General features: G+C 40.2%; 1 protein-coding gene across 3 annotated transcripts in view; it reads left to right on the top strand.

Moving 5' to 3' along the window:
• Positions 1-18858, top strand: part of frem1a (Fras1 related extracellular matrix 1a) — a 69682-nt gene that overhangs the window by 50391 nt on the left and 433 nt on the right. For 2 of the 3 annotated variants that reach the window (XR_007448643.1, XR_007448642.1), the window contains exons 27-37: positions 76-220; positions 305-434; positions 3135-3207; positions 4173-4322; positions 6415-6623; positions 6740-6787; positions 6870-7055; positions 10083-10214; positions 12494-12609; positions 12804-12889; positions 13024-16280. Coding sequence is in view for 1 of the 3 variants with exons in the window: in XM_049568801.1 (XP_049424758.1) it covers positions 76-220; positions 305-434; positions 3135-3207; positions 4173-4322; positions 6415-6623; positions 6740-6787; positions 6870-7055; positions 10083-10214; positions 12494-12609; positions 12804-12889; positions 13024-13226 (1478 nt within the window). In the remaining 2 variants the exon portion in view is untranslated. Of the gene's footprint in view, positions 1-75; positions 221-304; positions 435-3134; positions 3208-4172; positions 4323-6414; positions 6624-6739; positions 6788-6869; positions 7056-10082; positions 10215-12493; positions 12610-12803; positions 12890-13023; positions 16889-18858 lie in introns of those variants that run through there. The other variant, XM_049568801.1, reaches the window with a different exon arrangement.

Below are 18858 nucleotides of genomic sequence, written 5' to 3'. Positions count from 1 at the left end.
TACATTTTATTTCTGTCTGAATCACAACTTAGCCTAGAATGAAAAAAAAAAAAACCATTGTGTGTGCTTTTGCAGGTGGTTTTGTACCACAGCACTTCTCTCAGATGGAGCTAAACAAGAGAACTATTGCCTACATCATCAACCCAGACAGGGAGTCTCTGTCAGACAGCCTGGAATTCACAGTGTCTGATCCTTTGGGGAACAGTGGGCCCGCTCACAGGTAAGAAAAACACTGTGACACAGATTTTTATCACATCTTGAATTTCCAGTTTAGTCTTCACTGTGCTTGACCTCATCTTTGCAGACTAGAATTCAGCTGGTCCAGCGTGGAGCTGTCTCAGCCTGAGTACTCTGTGTGTGAGGAGCAGGGAACAATCTCACTAGACATCATCCGAAGAGGAAACCTGGCAGAGTCTGCATATATCACTGTCAAGGTCTGCAGGTCGTTTGTTACTAAACTGTTAGAACTCACTTTTTAAGTACAACCCCAATTCCATAAAAGTTATATATTCAATTAAACATGGTACAAAGACACGATATGCAATGTTCAAGCTAGGGCTGCTCGATTGTGGAAAAAATCATAATCAGGATTATTTGGTCAAAATTGAATTCATGATTATGCAAACTATAATGCGGGGCACGTGATGACTTATATTGTTTACACGACAGCATGTCATTTATGTCTCTACATGGTCGCGCGTTTATAATTCTCCTCTGCTCTCTGTATCACACACGACGCAGCAAACCCAATAGCAGCACCAGAGACAGATGGAGAGTTTGTAATAGTCCTTAATGAAACTACTTGTCAAACACAAGAGTGAGCAGGCAGCGAGTCTGTTTGTTGGTTTGGAAACTTCCAAAACAGGGGTTCAGTCCAAAGTGCCTGGTGTGGCACACCTAAGCAGAGTCAGTGGTGTCTGCTGGATGCACACAAACAGCAAACAGTTCAAATGTGTGCAACAGTACAGCGAGGGAGGAGGCAGAAGGTGATATCTGAGGAGCAGGGAGTCCAGAATCAGGAGCACACACGGGAGAAGCCACCACACTAGTGTAAAACTGGCCACGGGTTAATAACTGAGAGGGTGGCATGGCTGGCAGTGCCCACTATGACAATTGAAGTAAAATTCTTTCCTATTCTTGCTTAAGATACAATTTCAGTTGCTCAACAGTCCAGGGTATCTGTTGTTGTATTTTGTGCTTCATAATGAGCCACACATGTTCAATAGGAGAAAGGTCTGGAGTCCAGACAGGTCAATCTAGTACTTGCACTCTTTTACTACTAAGCCAAGCTGTTGTAACACGTGCAGAATATGTCTCATTGTCTTGCTGGAATAAGCAGGACATACCTGAAAAAGGCATTGTCTGGATGGCAGCATATTGTGCCCCAAAAATGTTTTTCACTTTGTGTCAGGCCATCCCAGATGAGCTCAGGTCCAAAGAAGCCTATGGTGTGTCTTGATGTTGTTGATCAGGGGCACAGCCAGAAATTTTGGGCCCCGAGAAAATAACGCATTGCCCCCCCCCCCCCCCCGTGCAGCTGTTGTCACCACATCTCCAGAACCAAACTGACCAATTAAAAGCTTTGCATAACTCTAACTTTGAAGGCTTGCAACTGTCTTGCTTCTTGTAGTTCAATACCACCAGTACAATATTTATTGCTAGTGAGTTGTATATACAACAGTCTGCATACAGTATGCAATACACTATTTGATGCAAGATTAAAAGCCGCCATAAAAATGTGGCTAAAGGCCATTGTTTACAGTCTCAATGTAATTTTTATTGTAAAATCACAAAATTGAAAATTCTCTTAACATTAATGAAAGACTACTTAAATATACCTTAACTTTTCAATCAAAATAAATTAAGATCATCATCTCAAACAGCAGATTTTTGATACCAAAAAATGAACGACACTAAATCCTACAGATTTACATTGACCCAAATTACCTACAGTTCTGTATCACCACCACTAGATTACATACATTAAATACGTGTGTGTGTGTGTGTGTGTGTGTGTGTGTGTGTGTGTGTGTATGTGTGTGTGTGTGTGTGTGTGTGTGGGTGTGGGTGTGTGTGTGTGCGCAAGCTGCTCAAACAAATTGCCCTTCATGGAATAACGTCTGTATCTATATTATTTAACGGCCATAATTCGATCTAAATGAAAGCACCTAACTGGATTATTTTAATATTGCCTGTACCTTTAATACAGGCTGAGTTAGACTACTTAATGTTTCCAACTATCCAGCATCCAGTACAGACAGTTGTAGGCTGTTTTTGTTTGTATGTGGAAAAATAATTTGTTTGAATTTCTGTCATTAAAAAATATTTTGTTTTCTTTTTTGTAATGGTAAGAAAGAGCAAGAGAGAGAGAGAAATTCCCATAGTGAAATGTAGGCTAACACTAGTCTGTAGTTAGCTTATTTCACTATGGATATTGCTAACAGGTTCATTTCTTTCTTTTAGTACTAGGTAGCATGACGATGACTGTAGCGTTCTAGTGCAACTGCAGACTGCTACTAGGCACCGTCAGTCAGTGCACTAAGGCAGGACCAAACCATTTCATGCAGATACAGAGGGGTGGTCAGTCAATTTGGATGTTTACCTTTTGTTCAATGGGGATATTTAACTTTTACTGCCAAAAACAGTAAGTAAAAACAAAGAGATCCTTAATTTTATTACTATATTTGAAAAAAAAATATTCTTAATGGTGGCTTAATAATTTTATATTAATTTTTTTACCTATTTTTGGGGGCCCCTTTCAGTCAAGTTTTCTCCCCTATACGGTGCCACTGTTGTTGATGTCAGGATTAATTTTGTTGGAAAAAACTATGACAAAAATTTTTTGTCGATGGTGATGATGATGATGAGCAAATTCAAAACGAGAGTATATTTACAAAAAACAATAAAGCTTGTCAGTTTATCATTGAATATCGTGTCTTTGTGCTGTATTCAACATAGGTTAAAAAAGATTTGCAAAACATTGTATTCTGTTTTTATTCAAGTTTTGCATCCCAACTTTTTTGGAATCAGGGTTTTAACTCATCAGTCAACTGCTTGGCCTTTTTCTTACAGATTTTCAGACCTGTTTCTGTGTTTTTTGTTTTTTTGGTTTTTTTTTAAAATTTTTATTGTAGGTGCAGGACGTGACAACGACAGCTGGAAAAGACTTCCTCATAAACCCTTCTTTTCTCATTCAGTTTGATCCAGGTAAGTGCTCAATTCACACTTTTTACAAATAAGGTTTGGTTTACTCACTGTGGTTAGTACTATTCAGCCTGTAGAATGTCTTCTGAGGCTTAAGAGCAGGTGATGATGTCACCACCCTGATCTTTACTAGCCACAACATCAAGACGGCTGGTATTTTTTTCACCTCCTGAGTCTGTGTGTCATCATGGCTAAATCATACCACAATAGCCGTAATTATTATTATAATATTGTTACTTTAATTATTATTGTTGTAAGCTATTATCATTACCGTCTGTCCTGCATCTCTCTCTGTCACTCTTTCTGTCTTATTGTGTCATACGGATTACTGTTAATTTATCATGCTGATCTGTTCTGTACGACATCTATTGCACGTCTGTCCGTCCTGGAAGAGGGATCCCTCCTCAGTTGCTTTTCCTGAGGTGTCTACCATTTTTTTCCCCCGTTAAAGGGGTTTTTTTGGGGAGTTTTTCCTTATCCGCTGTGAGGGTCATAAGGACAGAGGGATGTCGTATGCTGTAAAGCCCTGTGAGGCAAATTGTGATTTGTGATATTGGGCTTTATAAATAAAATTGTTTGATTGATTGATTGATTGATTGATTGACACTTACATGGTAAAAACTGAACCAAGTGTGACTGAGCAAACTCCATCTGTTACTAAGGGCCACAAGATGTGGCTAAAAGCTTTGGCAAAATAATTTTTGTTGAGCTTTTTATTTCTACTGTTTTGCAAGTGACTTCATTGTGGAAGTACAGTACTTAATGGCAGAGCTTTCTTCTTCTCCTTCTCTTCTTTAAGAAAAGTCACAGTCTAAAATCATGAGTAAAAGTGTAACAACACTGTTGCTACTATTGTGAGTGCCACTTAAAGCTAAACAAGCATACTTCAAAATAAAAAGTACCAACGTCATAATAAATGAGACCTGCACAGACTCTTGTAAAAGGTTATGATGTTCTTGTCGATGTAGGAGTGTCAAAGAGGAGCTGGCAAATTGAGATCATTCAGGATCACCTTGAGGAGGCTGAGGAGATGTTTGAAGTGCTGCTGGTCTCCCCTGAAGGCATGGTGATCGGTAGCATCAACAAGGCTGAGGTCACCATCACGGACTCTGGTGGAGGTAAAAATAAACCCCAGCTGTGTATTTGCAAGATCTTATAGGATACTTTGCAAAGTTGCATCATTGTAAATGATTCCTTTTACATGGCTTATACTAAACAAAAACATTGTACATTTACTATTTAAATTTAAAGGGATTTGACTGTATGTACTGTCCTGTATAACCTTACCACCACAGTATAGCATTTTTGTAACAAGATGGTGCAAGTCATCCTGATTAAGGACTCAGGGAGTTGACATACCACCATTAAAGGGACAGTTCACCTCATGCTATTTATCAGTCTAAATAGTTTTGTTGTGAGTTGCTGTTGGAGATATTTGCTGTGGAGATGTTCGCCTTCTCTCCAGTATAATGAAAATACACAGTAAAAAAAAAAAGAAGAAGAAGAAAACACTTAAATCGCACATCAGATCTTGATGAATGAATTATTCTAGTTTAAAATATTTACTGATGTACAAAATGGCAAAACAACGGTCAGTAGAAACCAAAATCATCAACTCACTGAGAGCTGGATTCAAAATGACACCAATAAAACACTGAAACCACAGGCTGATCCAGCTTATGTGAATTTTATTACAGCAACTCATAATGTGATTCAGTAGTGTGTATGACCTCGCATGCCTGTATGCACTCCTGACAACATCTGGGCATGCTCTTGATGAGACAGCAGATGATGTCCTAGGGGATCTCCTCCCAGACCTGTACATGGCATCAATGAGCTCCTGGACAGGTTGTGGCGGTACTAAGCAACAGTGGATTTACTGATACATATCAATGCCTTCATCATCCAAGAACTACCTACACACTAGTCACATGAGGTCGGGCATTGTACTGCACCAGAAGGAACCCAGGGCCCTCTGCACCAGGGTAAGGTCTGACAGTCGCTCTGAGGATTTCATCCCGGTACCTAACAGCAGTCAGAGTATTGTTGGCTATGACATGGAGGTCTGTGTGACCCATCAAGGATATGCCTCCCCAACCATCACTGACCCACCACCAGACCGTTCATGCTGGATGATGTTACAGGCAGCATTACGTTCACCACAGCGTCTCCAGACTCTTTCACATGTGCTCAGTGTGAATCTGCTCTCATCTGTGAAGAGATTTGGGCGGCAATGGCGGACCCGCTAATTCTGGTGTTGAGCTGCCCAGTGTTGGGCCGTGAGCATAGGTCCCACTGGAGGACGTGGGGCCCTCTTGCCACCCTCAAGGGGTCTGTTTCTGACAGTTTGGTCAGAAACATGCACACCAGTAGCCTGCTGGAGGTCATTTTGTAGGGCTCTGGCAGTGCTCCTCCTGTTCCTCCTCACACAAAGGAGCAGATACTGGTCCTGCTGCTGGCTTGATGCCCTTCTACAGCCCTGTCCAGCTCTCCTCATGTGACAGCCGGACTCCTGGTACTTCCTCCATGTCCTTGAGACTGTGCTGGGAGATGCAGCAAACCTTCCTGTAACCACAGGTATGGATGTGCCATCTTGGAGGAGCTGGACTACCTGCACAACCTGGTTGGGCTTCAGGTACTGCTTAATGCTACCAGTAGTGACAAGGACACTAGCAGAACACAAAACTAGAGAAGAATCAGTCAGGAAGGATAAGGAGAGAGCAACTGTCTGTGGCCACCACGTGTAAAACCATTCCTTTTTGGGGGCTTGTCTTGCTCTTGCCTCTCCATTGCACCTGTTGTCACTTTCATTTGCACCAAAGCAACTGAAACTGATTTACAATCACTTGTGCTTCCTAAATGGACAGATTGATATCAGCTTAACTGATCTGGTGTTTTACTGTGACAATTAAGTGTTCCCTTAATTATTTTGAGCAGGGTATCTTGAGTAACCAGGGCATGATTTCTGCAAAGAAGCATTGCTGTTGAGTTTTTTAAATGTATTTTTGGGCACTTTGAGCACCACAAGCCAAGGGCCATCTTCTTCTATAATACTGGAGAGAAGACAGACATTTCTACGGCCGATATCTCCAGCACTCTGCAACTCACACAAAAACTATGCAGACAATTAACAGAACTACAGGAAAGAGAGAAAAATATGAGTTTTAGATTTTGGGGTAAACTATTTATTTAAAATTCTAAACATCACAGGAGAGCACAGGCTGAAAGAGGATCGGGAGGCTCCTGTCCTCGGAGGAAAAGAGATCCGGTCAGACACGTACCCCCAGCATGGATCCATTCAACTAGAGAAACTGCCCCTTGGTACTGAATCAGTAATCTGGACCCGTGGAGACAGCATCTCCAGACCTAAAGCAGATGTCCCAAAAAAGAAAATCAAAGTTGTAGGCAACCCAAAGCCTGTAAGTACCTGTTCTTAAAGATCTGCGCTGGATTTTACTTCATACAAGCTGACAATTTTCTTTCCATTTGTTCCAGCTTAAAAGTACGTATAAAGTATTACCATTTCATCTTTCAGATTGCACCTTCATCGGTTTTTCACAACGGGACAGACATTGTTTACACGGTAAGCAGCAGCAGCTGATAATCACTGACCTAACCTTTTTAGGTAAAAAAAATCTTCATTTCTTTTGTCTCCTTCATTCCAGTATCACGGCATCATGCAAATGCAAGTAGAGGACGACACCTCCCCATCGAGGAAGAGCAGAAAGGCAAACGTCCAAGTGGTTAGCAGGGGAGCACGGCAGCAGGTGTCAGCTGTGTTTACTAAGTCAAAGTCACATCCTCAAAGAAAGATGTCAAAACCTCAAAAAACAGCACAGACTAAAGGACTTGTGAGTACAAATGGTCCTTTTCTGCTTCTTGGAAGTATGTATAGTGAGTCAGCTAAGAGCAAGTCTGTCTTGCCAGGATCTTCAGCGTAGAGTCAGGATCACCAATGGGGGGTGGGGGTGGGGGGGGCTGACAAAGGGTACATATGACCTCGGCCCAAGGCCAACTGGGGGCCATTAAAAAGTCTATGTTTGACCCTTAAATGGGATCAAGTACAATTTATTTACTGACTTAAATCACTGACAACACAAGCTATATGTATTTACATGATAAATAAATGTAATTTTATTATTAAAACACATTTCAACGTGCCATCTTATACTCCCAGCCTTGAAAGTATTATGAAATGGTGCAGTCCATCTGACAGCGGGGGTTACACATCAGAACACATCAGTACCACTAATGTAGAAATGTGCGGCAGACTTCAGCCTGATGAGCTAAGTTAGAATGTCTCACAAGGAATCAGGGAATCCTTAAGGAAAAGTCACGGAACAGAGAGAACAAGAAGATGAAAGGAGCAGAGAGACAATGGCAAAATATCTGACAAAAAAAATGTGAGGACAGGCAGAGCTGAAGATGAGGAATGAGGAAGACTAATGTTAGCAAATAAAATCTGCCGTATCAGGCTCATTTTTAAAGCTACAGTGATATCATAATATCATATTAAAGAAGAACTAAGGCATCCATTGGTACCAACTATGTTATGCTATATGGTCAGAAAGGGGGGCAAATAATGCTCCAAATTTACATTAAATGTTGGTGCGGATAAAAGGAATAATTTTTCAAATATTTGCATATTTCTGCATACTGGGGTCCCTAAACAGGCTTAACATAAATTGTATATATAATTGGGTATAACTGGAAAACTGAGAGTTGACAGCCATATATTCATCACACTATTTCAGTTCTGCACATAATTTGACCAATGTTTGATTAAAGTAGTAATAGTTAGTAATTAGTAGTAGAAGACTACATAAAGAAAAAATGTATTTGTTAATCCTGTTTTGATCGTATGATATGATACCTTGCAGTAATTTCCTCAATCAATGTTTCATTTGACTTTTCTCCAATCATTCATGGGAGGGCATTTTTTCAGCCCAGGACACGCATGTGACTCCCTCTGCTTTTCAAGAGAAGGTCTTAACATTGAGTTGAATAAATGTAGAAATAGGATTAATTGGATTATTTTTACAGGAAGTATTAAACAAACAAATAAATATATCCACTGAATTGTGACAGAACTTACTTTCTTTGTTATGGGACAACATTTGAATTACTTTATCACAGTGGTGGATGTGGATGAGGGGCCCACATAGAAAATCTTGTCCCCGTGCCTGTATTTCCTGATGGCTGGCCTGCGTGGACTTCCATAATAGTCAGACTACATAATTGCAGGATTATTTTGTTTTTTTATTTTTTTGTGAAAGCCCTGCACTAGGCCCATTCATCCACCATCAGTTTCTGCCTACGTGGACTTTGTTGGCCTTCATACCATGTCACCTTACTTTATGTGCAATCAAAGTTTGACAGTTTGGATAAAGACTTTGGCTCTTACAAACACCACTGGCATAAAACAATGAGAGGGGAATATAATTTACATGTAGATATACATATTGGCATAATTATCTTTTTTATATTTAAAGAAATGGGCATCAAGTAATGTTAATCTTTGATAAGGAGTGGATATCTGATCAAAGCTATTTCACAACAAAATAAATTAATTATCAATAAAATTTATTTTTTTTGAAGACTCATGCATTTCCTTTTCTTAAAGAAATAACTAGTCCATACCCACTGAGTGCACAGTTACCCTCATACAGTTTTACATGGTGTGTGTTTGGGATACAGGTCATAGGAAATTGCAGATTAAATAGTCAACTTTATTGAAAGTACAGTAGTACCATTGGCAATTTTGGGATAGTTAGTGGGCTAAAACTGTACATTAGTAGTAGAGGTAGCACGATGAAAGGCAGATAGTTGTTAGTTGGCAGAAAGTGTTTATATGTGGGGGCGCACTGGTAGCTTACATGGGAAAGGTGCGGCTAGCCCTTGTTGCGGCGGTGGGGGTTGGAATCCAGCCTTCGTTCATTTTTCTGTTGTTATAGCGCCACCCAGTTGCCAATTAGAGTTAAATTTCTCCAGTCATCTTGAGGCGTCCTGTTCTACATATCTACCAAGTTTAGTAAAAATCGATACAGCGGTTAGGCCTAGATAAGAAATTAGCTCTCTAGCGCCCCCATTTTGTTTGATCGGGTCAATAATGGAGGGGTAATATTCATTGCCTTATAGAAGCTCAGTGTTAATAAGTTTTCCAACTTTTGCCAAGAGGGAACTTTAGATATTGGTCCCTAGGTTATGTTCACAGAGTTTCATGCAGATCGGTCAAACTTCCTAGGAAGAGATCGATTTTAAGTGTTTTTCAAAAAATTCAAAATGGCAGAAAATCTCTATGACTGGAAGTTATGGTTTCTTGAGGCAAATTTGTTCCTCATGAGGAGAGACATGTCTGTGCAAAGTTTCATGTCTCTACGACATACAGGGCATGAGATATGCCCATTCAAAGTTTGCAATTTCAGTCGGTTGCTATAGTGCCCCCCTTCGGCCAATTGATGTAATATTGCTTCATTCACATCCTCCCATTACGCTTTACCACTGTGCCAAATTTCACATGGATTGACCAAGTCAGTGAGAAGAAAAACGTGGAACAGACACACAGACAGACACACCTACACACCCACAGACGGAGTTTTTGTCATTATATAGTAAGATATGATCACTATTTTGTGGTTTGTAAGAGAGGGTCTTAACTTTTCACTAGGTGACACAGCAGAAGCACCTTGAATGACAGAATGTCAATTTTATGTTGTAGTCTAGGATCAGGCCATGATTCACTGTGCCTCATACAGTGCTTCTCACTAGTTTCAAATGTTCAACTAGTTACAGTGTTTTAGGCTAAAGGGTTAAAGGCACACTGCATTCCAATTTAAGCAATACTAAATTCATTTCTTGTGCATTTCTATGGCCCATAGGTTACAGCTGATAACTCCATACCCAAGCCCTGTGTGCCAGAACTGATGGGACTGCTGCATTTCAACCAGACCACCAATCAGCTCTTTCACTGCAACGGTGTCTCCTGGAAACCCTGGGCACCAACTGACCAGGTATTCCAGCTTCACAACAAAGAAACCTACTTTTAATAAGCATGCACTGGCACCCCTGGGAAAATGTCAGACCTTAGCAATATTTTTCAAATAACGCAATGTTGTTTTTACTAATGTTCTTTATATGCAGCTGAAGAGTTTGATCACAATCAGTCGTAACACCCATATTTCTTGCTTGAGCTGTAATTTGCTGAGATAGTTTAGTAAATTGCCATTGTGGGCCAATAACTCTGGACTCTTGATTAGGTTAGAGGAAACTATATTACTGACATCCATTAAATAATGCCAGAGATATGGTTTTTAATACAGTAAAGAGTCCCAGACAAGCAGGCTTGACAGTTAAATAGATTGGGAGTCTTCAGCATAATGATAAAATTCAATATGTCCCTCTGAATTATGCTCATAAATGTTAACATAGACTGTAATGACTAAAATGTAGTGGATCAGGGATAGAACCCTGCGGAACTCCATATGGAATGTTTGTAGACAATACATTTGGAGTGAATTATTCTCTTTGCTTGACAAAACACAGACAGTCATATGGAACACTGTAAATTTATTATGTTGATCTATTCTGTACGGGGGCGGCACGGTGGTGTGGTGGTTAGCACTCTCGCCTCACAGCAAGAGTTGCCGGTTCGATCCCGGGTGTGGGAGCCCTTCAGTGCATGTTCTCCCTGTGTCAGCGTGGGTTCTCTCCGGGCACTCCGGCTTCCTCCCACAGTCCAAAGACATGCAGATTGGGGACTAGGTTAATTCACATAGGTGTGAATGTGAGCGTGAATGGTTGTTTGTCTCTATGTGTCAGCCCTGCGATAGTCTGGCGAGGGTCCAGGGTGTACCCTGCCCCTGTACCATCGCCCGATGTCAGCTGGGATAGGCTCCAGACCCCCCGCGACCCCAAGAGGATGAAGCGGTTAGAAGATGAATGAATGAATGTTCTGTACGACATCTATTGCACGTCTGTCCATCCTGGAAGAGGGATCCCTCCTCCGTTGCTCTTCCTGAGGTTTTTACCATTTTTCTTCCCCGTTAAAGTTTTTTTGGGGGGAGTTTTCCCTTATCTGCTGTGAGAGGACAGAGGGATGTTGTATGCTGTAAAGCCCTCTGAGGCAAATTGTTTTTTGTGATATTGGGCTTTATAAATAAAACTGATAGACTGATTGATTGACAGATGTCTGAAATAATTTCTTAAAAATCTAGGGCTGTGGTCAACCAAAGATAATATTGATCAACTGAACCAACTGAATCAACCTACTCTTCCACCAATGAATTGGTCTATGGGGGGAAATCTGCTTGCTATCTAAAGATTTACTAAATTGCCACAGCGCACTCTACCTGGTGCCATTGTGTGTCCGCTAAAACATTTTTTTTCTTTTCATAGGGCTCAATATTAACATGTGGAGACTTAGTAAAATGAATCTGTAATCATAAAGCCGACACTGTATGTCTTCTGTGATTTGTTTTTGACTAAAACTAAGAGTTGAAAAATGTTGAACTTTGGTTAAAGATTGTGTGCAATCCAATCACAGTGGAGAAGAGGTGGGGTAAATACCACAAAGACCAATTGTCCAACATATTCTCATAGAACGGTTCGTGTGATATCCTGGGAATTTGCACCCCAGGAATGACATTACATCCATAAAGTGCAGTTGTATAATAAACGTAAAGTTACAGAGGTTGGGCTTAGGAAAAGAAACATGGTTGGATGTCTTAAGGTTTAGGCATAAAAAGTTAATGTGGTTAGGTTTAGGAAAAGACACATGGTAAGGACGTACCTTAAAATCAGTCAGAATTCACTGAACACACATCTTCAGGGTAAAGTCCCAGGTAAAAGCCCATTTTTTTGTGTCCATTTTTTGTGAACCATCTACCACCCCAACCTGCCTCCTTCCAAGCCCTCGGGACTGCTTCCTTGTTTACTGCTGTCAGTGCATTGATCTAGTGATCGCAGCCTTTCAAAATACATGGGATATGTACAAATTTGAGTGCAGTGCTTTTCATAGGAAAACATACAAAAAATTAGTGAGAACAGCCTGAGTCGTCACAGTGGATAATTCAAGTGCTGAACAACAACTACTTCCATTTTCAGCTGGGAAAAGAAACACAGATCTATTAAAGTAAAACCAGCCATTGTTGGACCAGTGAAAATTTGGTTGGACAAGAGTGTATTGACCAACCAATCAACCACTTGACAACCCCAAAAAACAAATCATATGAAATCATTAATGTCCACAGACAAATGTCAACACATCTGTTTATTTTTTGTTGAATCACAGATGGTGAGTGCTCAGATGTGTCCTCAGGGCTGGACCTTTCATCGTGGCTACTGTTACACCCTCAGCACTGAGCACAAGGTGTCATGGAGCACAGCTAATAGGGCCTGCAGGGAGAGGTACAGCTACCATGGAGCTCACACACATTCTGTGTTTTAATGGATTAACAGACTTGGACAGAAATTGAGGCAGAAAGCATGGACATGCATGCCTCTAATTATTCGCACTTCACACATAAAAACTATATAAACTGAATTATATGCACCATGCATTATCCTTTAGAATGCACAACTTTCTCTGTCTTTTTTTTCAGATATAAAGGCACTCTAGCAAGTGTTCTCTCTAAAGTGGACATGGACTGGCTGTGGGACTTCAGTGGAAGAAAACCATTTTGGATAGGTGGGTATCCTTGAGTCATTTGTTGCAACACCATTCTGTTTTTTTTTTTCATCATGATTTTTTTTTTTCATTGTAGAGTACAACTATGCCACAACTTTTTGACTGACTTTTTGACTTTTCCCCTATTATATAAGGCCTGAATGACAGGGACGGCCGAGGATACTGGGAGTGGGCAGGCGGTGAGCCGGTCAGCTACACTAACTGGAGAAAGACGCCCCCTCGGTCCAAAATGAAGGGAAGCAAAAAGTGTGTCCTGGTATGGAGAAGAGCAAAGTGGCAAATCAGGGACTGCAAAACGAGCAGAGGTCATTGCTTTGTGTGTTCAATCAGAACTTGAATTAGAAAGCCATGAGCCACTGTGTTCTCTCAGTAGGAGGAAGGACTGATCCTCGGGACATTTAATCTGCAGTACCAGAAAACATCTAATAAGGATCAAAGGGAACTTTGCTGGAACTATTTATATCATTTATAATGAGCTGAGTGACAGTTATTGTGCCTAAAAAGTAACTTGCAACACTAAGTGGCATTGTTTACACTGCATTTATACTAATTAACCACTAAAAGTATTGTTGTATATGTAAAGCTCACAAGAGATTTTTTCAAATGTATTTAGTGTATTTGCCTTTTTTCCAACGGAACCAAGGCTGGATTACCAACAGGGTCTCTTGTCCACCAGGGGTCCTGAAAGCCCCAGATTCACTGTGTGTACTCACTGTACAAATAATTTAGTGAATCTATTTGTTGATATTGTTCTTTGTGCAAATTTCCTACAGGTCATGCAACATTACCTGAGGCAGTCTGTGCCCAAATCTGGAATGCAGACTTTTATTATTTAGATGTATATTGTGTTTGCATTGTGCATATTCCTAAATTAATTTGTGTTTAATCAGATTACAACGACCTAACTGACACAGCCTTCCAGCAAAAGAATATTGTCTCGTTTCCATGTCTACAGGCAAAATATAGTGAAAATGCTATTTGTAGTCTGCTGTGTGTGCTGTATTTGATAGGAATTTGGAGATGATGGTGCTCATATACAGTGCACAGACAGCAGTGGTATTGGTGGGGAGTATGGCTGGGTATCAGCACTTGGTGCCCTTAAGGACCAAAGTAACCCAGTACCAAGTAGTGTCAAAACTTTGCCAGTCAAACGATACCTAAATTCGACCTGTTTTATAGCCAGATCTAAAGAAAAAAAAGACTCGCAGCCAATCACAGCGAACATTCTTTCATTTAATGCAATGTGTGATTGGCCCACTACCGCAGCAGCTTCAACCAGAGATGGGACAGAGTCGTTGTTTTGCCACAAGTAATAGTCTCAAGTCTTTGCACTGAAGTCCCAGGTCAAGTCCCACTCAAAACTGACAAGTCCCAAGTCAAGTCCCAAGTCCTAAACTTTGAGTTTCGAGTCCCCAAAAAGGTCATGATGCGATTTTCATTCAATTCAGTTCAATTCAGTTTTATTCATAAAGCCCAATATCACATCACAATTTGCCTTAGAGGGCTTTACAGCATGCAACATCCCTCTGTTCTTCGGACCCTCACAGCAGATAAGGAAAAACTCCCCAAAAAGTTCATCAAATGTAATGCCATTTTAACAACAGAGTAATAATGTTGGCTAAGCAGTTTGATAACTGTGTTAATATTATGTTAATATTAGCCTCCGCTTACTGTTTTTTGTGCAGCTTCAAATTGTTGGATTTGTTTGTTGGAGTTGTTGCATATCTGTCTGTTATTCTTGACCAGCACATTTGCATATTGCAAATGGTTTTTTTTTTGTTTTTTTTTGGACCACTGCTTGGTTTTTGTATACAAACATACTTTTAAATTTTTGGATGTGGGGAAATGTATGAAGTATTTAGAAGGTCAAAAGGCTCAAGTCCAAGTGATTTCACAAGTCACTGGGGTAAAGTTGTAGTCGAGTTGCAAGTCTTTTTTGATTTTGTCAAGTCAGGTGTAAAGTCAAATTTGTGACTCGAGTCTAACATAAGTCCAAGTCATGTGACTCAGGTCCACACCTGTGGCTTCAATCCATACAGCCTGGGGTGTGGTGAAGTTGAGAATGGTGTATATGACAGAGTTGACAATTCAGCTTGCCGAAATGCCACCAAAACGTTTGACAGTATAGCTATACTTCACCCTTGTGGTGTACCACGTTGGTACCTGATGGGTTACCTGCAAAAAGGTTTATATAAATGTATATATACATATATAGCCACGAGCACGGTTAAAAATGAAATACACCCAGGTGGGCAGTGGATGAGAGCAAAAATATATTTCAGTCAAGACCACTTTAGTCAAAAAAAAAAAACCCAACACAACTTTATTTGCATTTGCAGTATTAGATATGGTGGTACAGTATGGCTCTGTTCTCCAGCCTCTCTGCCTTTCCTTGTACCTATGCAGAAAGCGTAAGGCGGAGAGAGCACACCTCTCTGCCCTTCCATGTGCATACAAGGACAGCCTGAGGTTTTATGGTGGTGGAAGGAGCATGCTTAAATGTTTCCTAACCTGGCAGTGACTGTGTGGAATGTTTTCGCCATCCTGGCATCAAGCGCAGCCAGTGAAAGAGACTTTTCCTCTGCTGGATTTGTAATTCAAGAATGGAGAACCCAGCTTAATGTGAGTGACTGAAAGGTGCGGCTAGCCCGGTAACGGGTTGGCTCTGGTACTGAGCTATACGGGTATGGGCGGGTTCTCATTATTCCAGTAATAGACATGTTAATTTGGCACTCTAAACTGAAAAAAAAAACCCATCAAAATAAATGCCAAGATAAAATTCTAATCGATTTGTGTAAATTAGCCTGTCATGGTATATTTTATACAATCAGCTCATATGTTTTTTCATTTATACAGTGTGTTGGATTCCATTTAAAAATGGACTAATTTAATAAGCTGTAGAGATGTTCCTTGCAGTATTTACACACAGAATTAAATCAGTATTTGTGAGAGCTCCTACAGTGTGATTTCAGACAACAGACTTGAGTCTATGATGTTTCCTGTAATTGAGCAAAGTCAGTCTGTGAACATCTACTCCAAAATGAGCTCATAACAGAGGTAATGTTTTTTCCTCAGTTCATTGATAAGCCTTTGACTATGATCATCAGCAAGCCACCTGTCTATGGGTACAGTAAAACAAGACTTAAAGCTGACATTTCTTCTCTGTTAATAAGCCGGTATTGTTGTTTTCCCCTTTTTGAGAATTCAACACTATCAATGCTATTTAGATCTGGTCCAGTGGGTCCTCCCAAACACAAGGTTTAGCAGCAATGTGATTATCCCCATCATGTGATCTACAGCCGGAGTATGAAAGAGAGCCTTTTATATGAGCTGGAAGCAGTTCTCTGAGGTTTGCATGCCCTGAAAGATACAGCAGATCCTCTTCAGCTTGGTAAGTCCAACTAAAACAGCGTATGCTGTATCTAGATTCATATTTGAGTGTTTCACAAAGTAGCAGGACAACCTGAAATATGTGTGTAGTTTAAAATGAGTGCATATTATGGTTGAATACTGTAAATGATGATGCATGTTCTTTGGTGCACTAGATGGTCAGGGGGAGTTTTGAGACAGTCATACTTTGATAATTTACCATACTGTTGAATGGACTACTTTGCTAGTAATTTAGTGCATTAGAAGCTTCTCACCTTACAGTGTATCTGCAGTCATGGGCCATGAAAAAGACAGTAAAATATTTTCATACAAAAGGCAGCCCTATTTTGAATAACCTTAACCTTAATATCAATGCCTCTCTGTGTTTAATGCACATTATAACCCATAATACGTATTAGAATAAAGAAGGCTTTCAGGTGACATAACACACACTGTAGCTACAGTTTTGTAGGTCAACACATTCTGGTCTTAGTGGCTGTGATGAGGTCATTATTTTCTGTGCTGCTATAACTGAAACATTTTCTCTCTCTCACTTCTGATTTATGTGAGCATTTTATGTTAAGATGATGTCACCATGTCAGCTAGCTAACCATAGTATAACCATTAAACTACTGTCGCTGAGAAATATGATTTGTACTCTAGTTTATGTGTCCAGATTATTATTTAATGTGTCAGTCAACAGTTTAATTCAGTGTTCATTCAAAGGTCCAGTGCAGAGGTCTTCAGTCAGTACGTTTACATGCACATTTGAGTGGAGCTACAGTTATAGCTCGACTAAGCCATTTAACAGGACTACTGTTCTCGTCCCAGTATACAAGCACAGGACAGGCATTGATTTATTAACCAAAGTATGTCCGACTCCGTTACGGGGGATGGTGATATGCCTCCTTTCAGCTTGTTAGTGTTGTTTATTAAATAGTGATGATGTGACCGTCTTACTTGTATATAGAAAGGTTTATTACAAGAAGTACAGCATCAAATCAAGCTCCTAGGAAGCCTGAGAGAGAGTTCGAAGCCAATATGAACTGCTCTGAATAACGGCTCAATTTACCCTGCGTATATAGGTCAGTTGTTTTGATGAGCTTTGAGACAAAATGTGACAAGTGACAGAAAGACAATCTAGATGGAATCCAACCTTTCATCTTACTTATCTATCCTTGACCTAAGCCATAATAAAATCTTGACCTGGGCCCCTAACTGATCATATAAGACCCTGGTCATCACTTAACATGTGGCACGTCAGATACTACATTAGTATTGGACCTTTTTCTGGTTCACCTATTACATCACAGACAACAAACAAGTTAGCCACAGGTAGCTTGTAGCAAACTGGAACCATGGTAAATAACTTTATAGCTCTGTACATTTCGTCCATCCAAAAATGCATGGCTCTGGTTGCTATGTTGTTACTGGCCTCTTCTCCTGTTAATTATTTAAAAGCCTGGAGCAGATACTGTGGAGCATGCACAGAGCACCTAGGCCAGTTTGGATCCGATTGACTGTATACATGCAGGAGTAATTTAACTCCCAATTACATTATTTGGGTGTGTTAGTCTTATTTTGAGAAATTCGATTTAGTACAATTTGAGTTGGACTAACGTGTTTACATGCATTTTAAAAGTCTGGTTTTAGTTGGACTTACGCAATAAATCTATTTTCTCTAATGTCATGTAAACATACTGACTGTTTTTCAGGCCAAGAACCCTTTAGAAAACAGTGAGACTGAGCAGGACCCCCCTGCTACATATAGTGTATAAACATGAGTTGCATGTTTAACTGGGCAGATGGAGGTTGTCAGGCAGAGGGCCATATCGGCCTCAGGCTGCAGTCTTGACTTGTCTTTAGGTCAGTGAGGGAGGAAACTGCACTTTCACAAGGATAAGTGCAAAAGGCAAAATATATATTTTCAAATATATTTCAAATATTTTAAAAATAAACAAACTAAATAAATAAATACACATAAACACATTCATCACACAAAATCATCGACTCATAATTTTTCCGCCCCCTTGCATACCTTTGAGAACCCCCTCGTCCAGATTTTTTAACATGGTGTGTTAAAACGTCTGTGTCCAACGTACCAAACATCACCTAAAAAAACACTGGTTTGTAACATGACACTGCTTTATTCAGTGTATAAATCACCGGGTCTGTTTGTTCTGGAGAGGAAGGGACCTCTGTGGTTTTGGTGAAAGTTTCAGCTGGTTGCAGTCTGTAATCCTTACCACCAGAAGCCACTGAATCCCCCTCAATCTTACACACTGGACCTTTAAAGGCACACACATGTTCAGGGAGAATAGACAGTCTTCCTGAACACAAATATTTATCCATATCTCATGATCATCCGGCTTTGATCCTCTGCCTGACCCTCCCTGTGTCCAAGGATATTAATTTATTTTATAGGTCAACAGTATTTAATTGTTCTTTATCATCACACAATTATTAATACAACAGGGATTTTAATATAAAGTGGTAACCACTGTATGTGAATGCATGAATGCGTCAGACCTGCGCAGCACTGAATTTGAAATGAACTGCAATAAACTGGAGCTGCAGTGCTTTGATTACCTGCTGTGAAA

The sequence above is a fragment of the Epinephelus fuscoguttatus genome, linkage group LG23 (assembly GCF_011397635.1).
Source record: "Epinephelus fuscoguttatus linkage group LG23, E.fuscoguttatus.final_Chr_v1".
Lineage (NCBI taxonomy): Eukaryota > Metazoa > Chordata > Actinopteri > Perciformes > Serranidae > Epinephelus > Epinephelus fuscoguttatus.
This window is presented reverse-complemented; position numbering and strand designations above follow the sequence as displayed.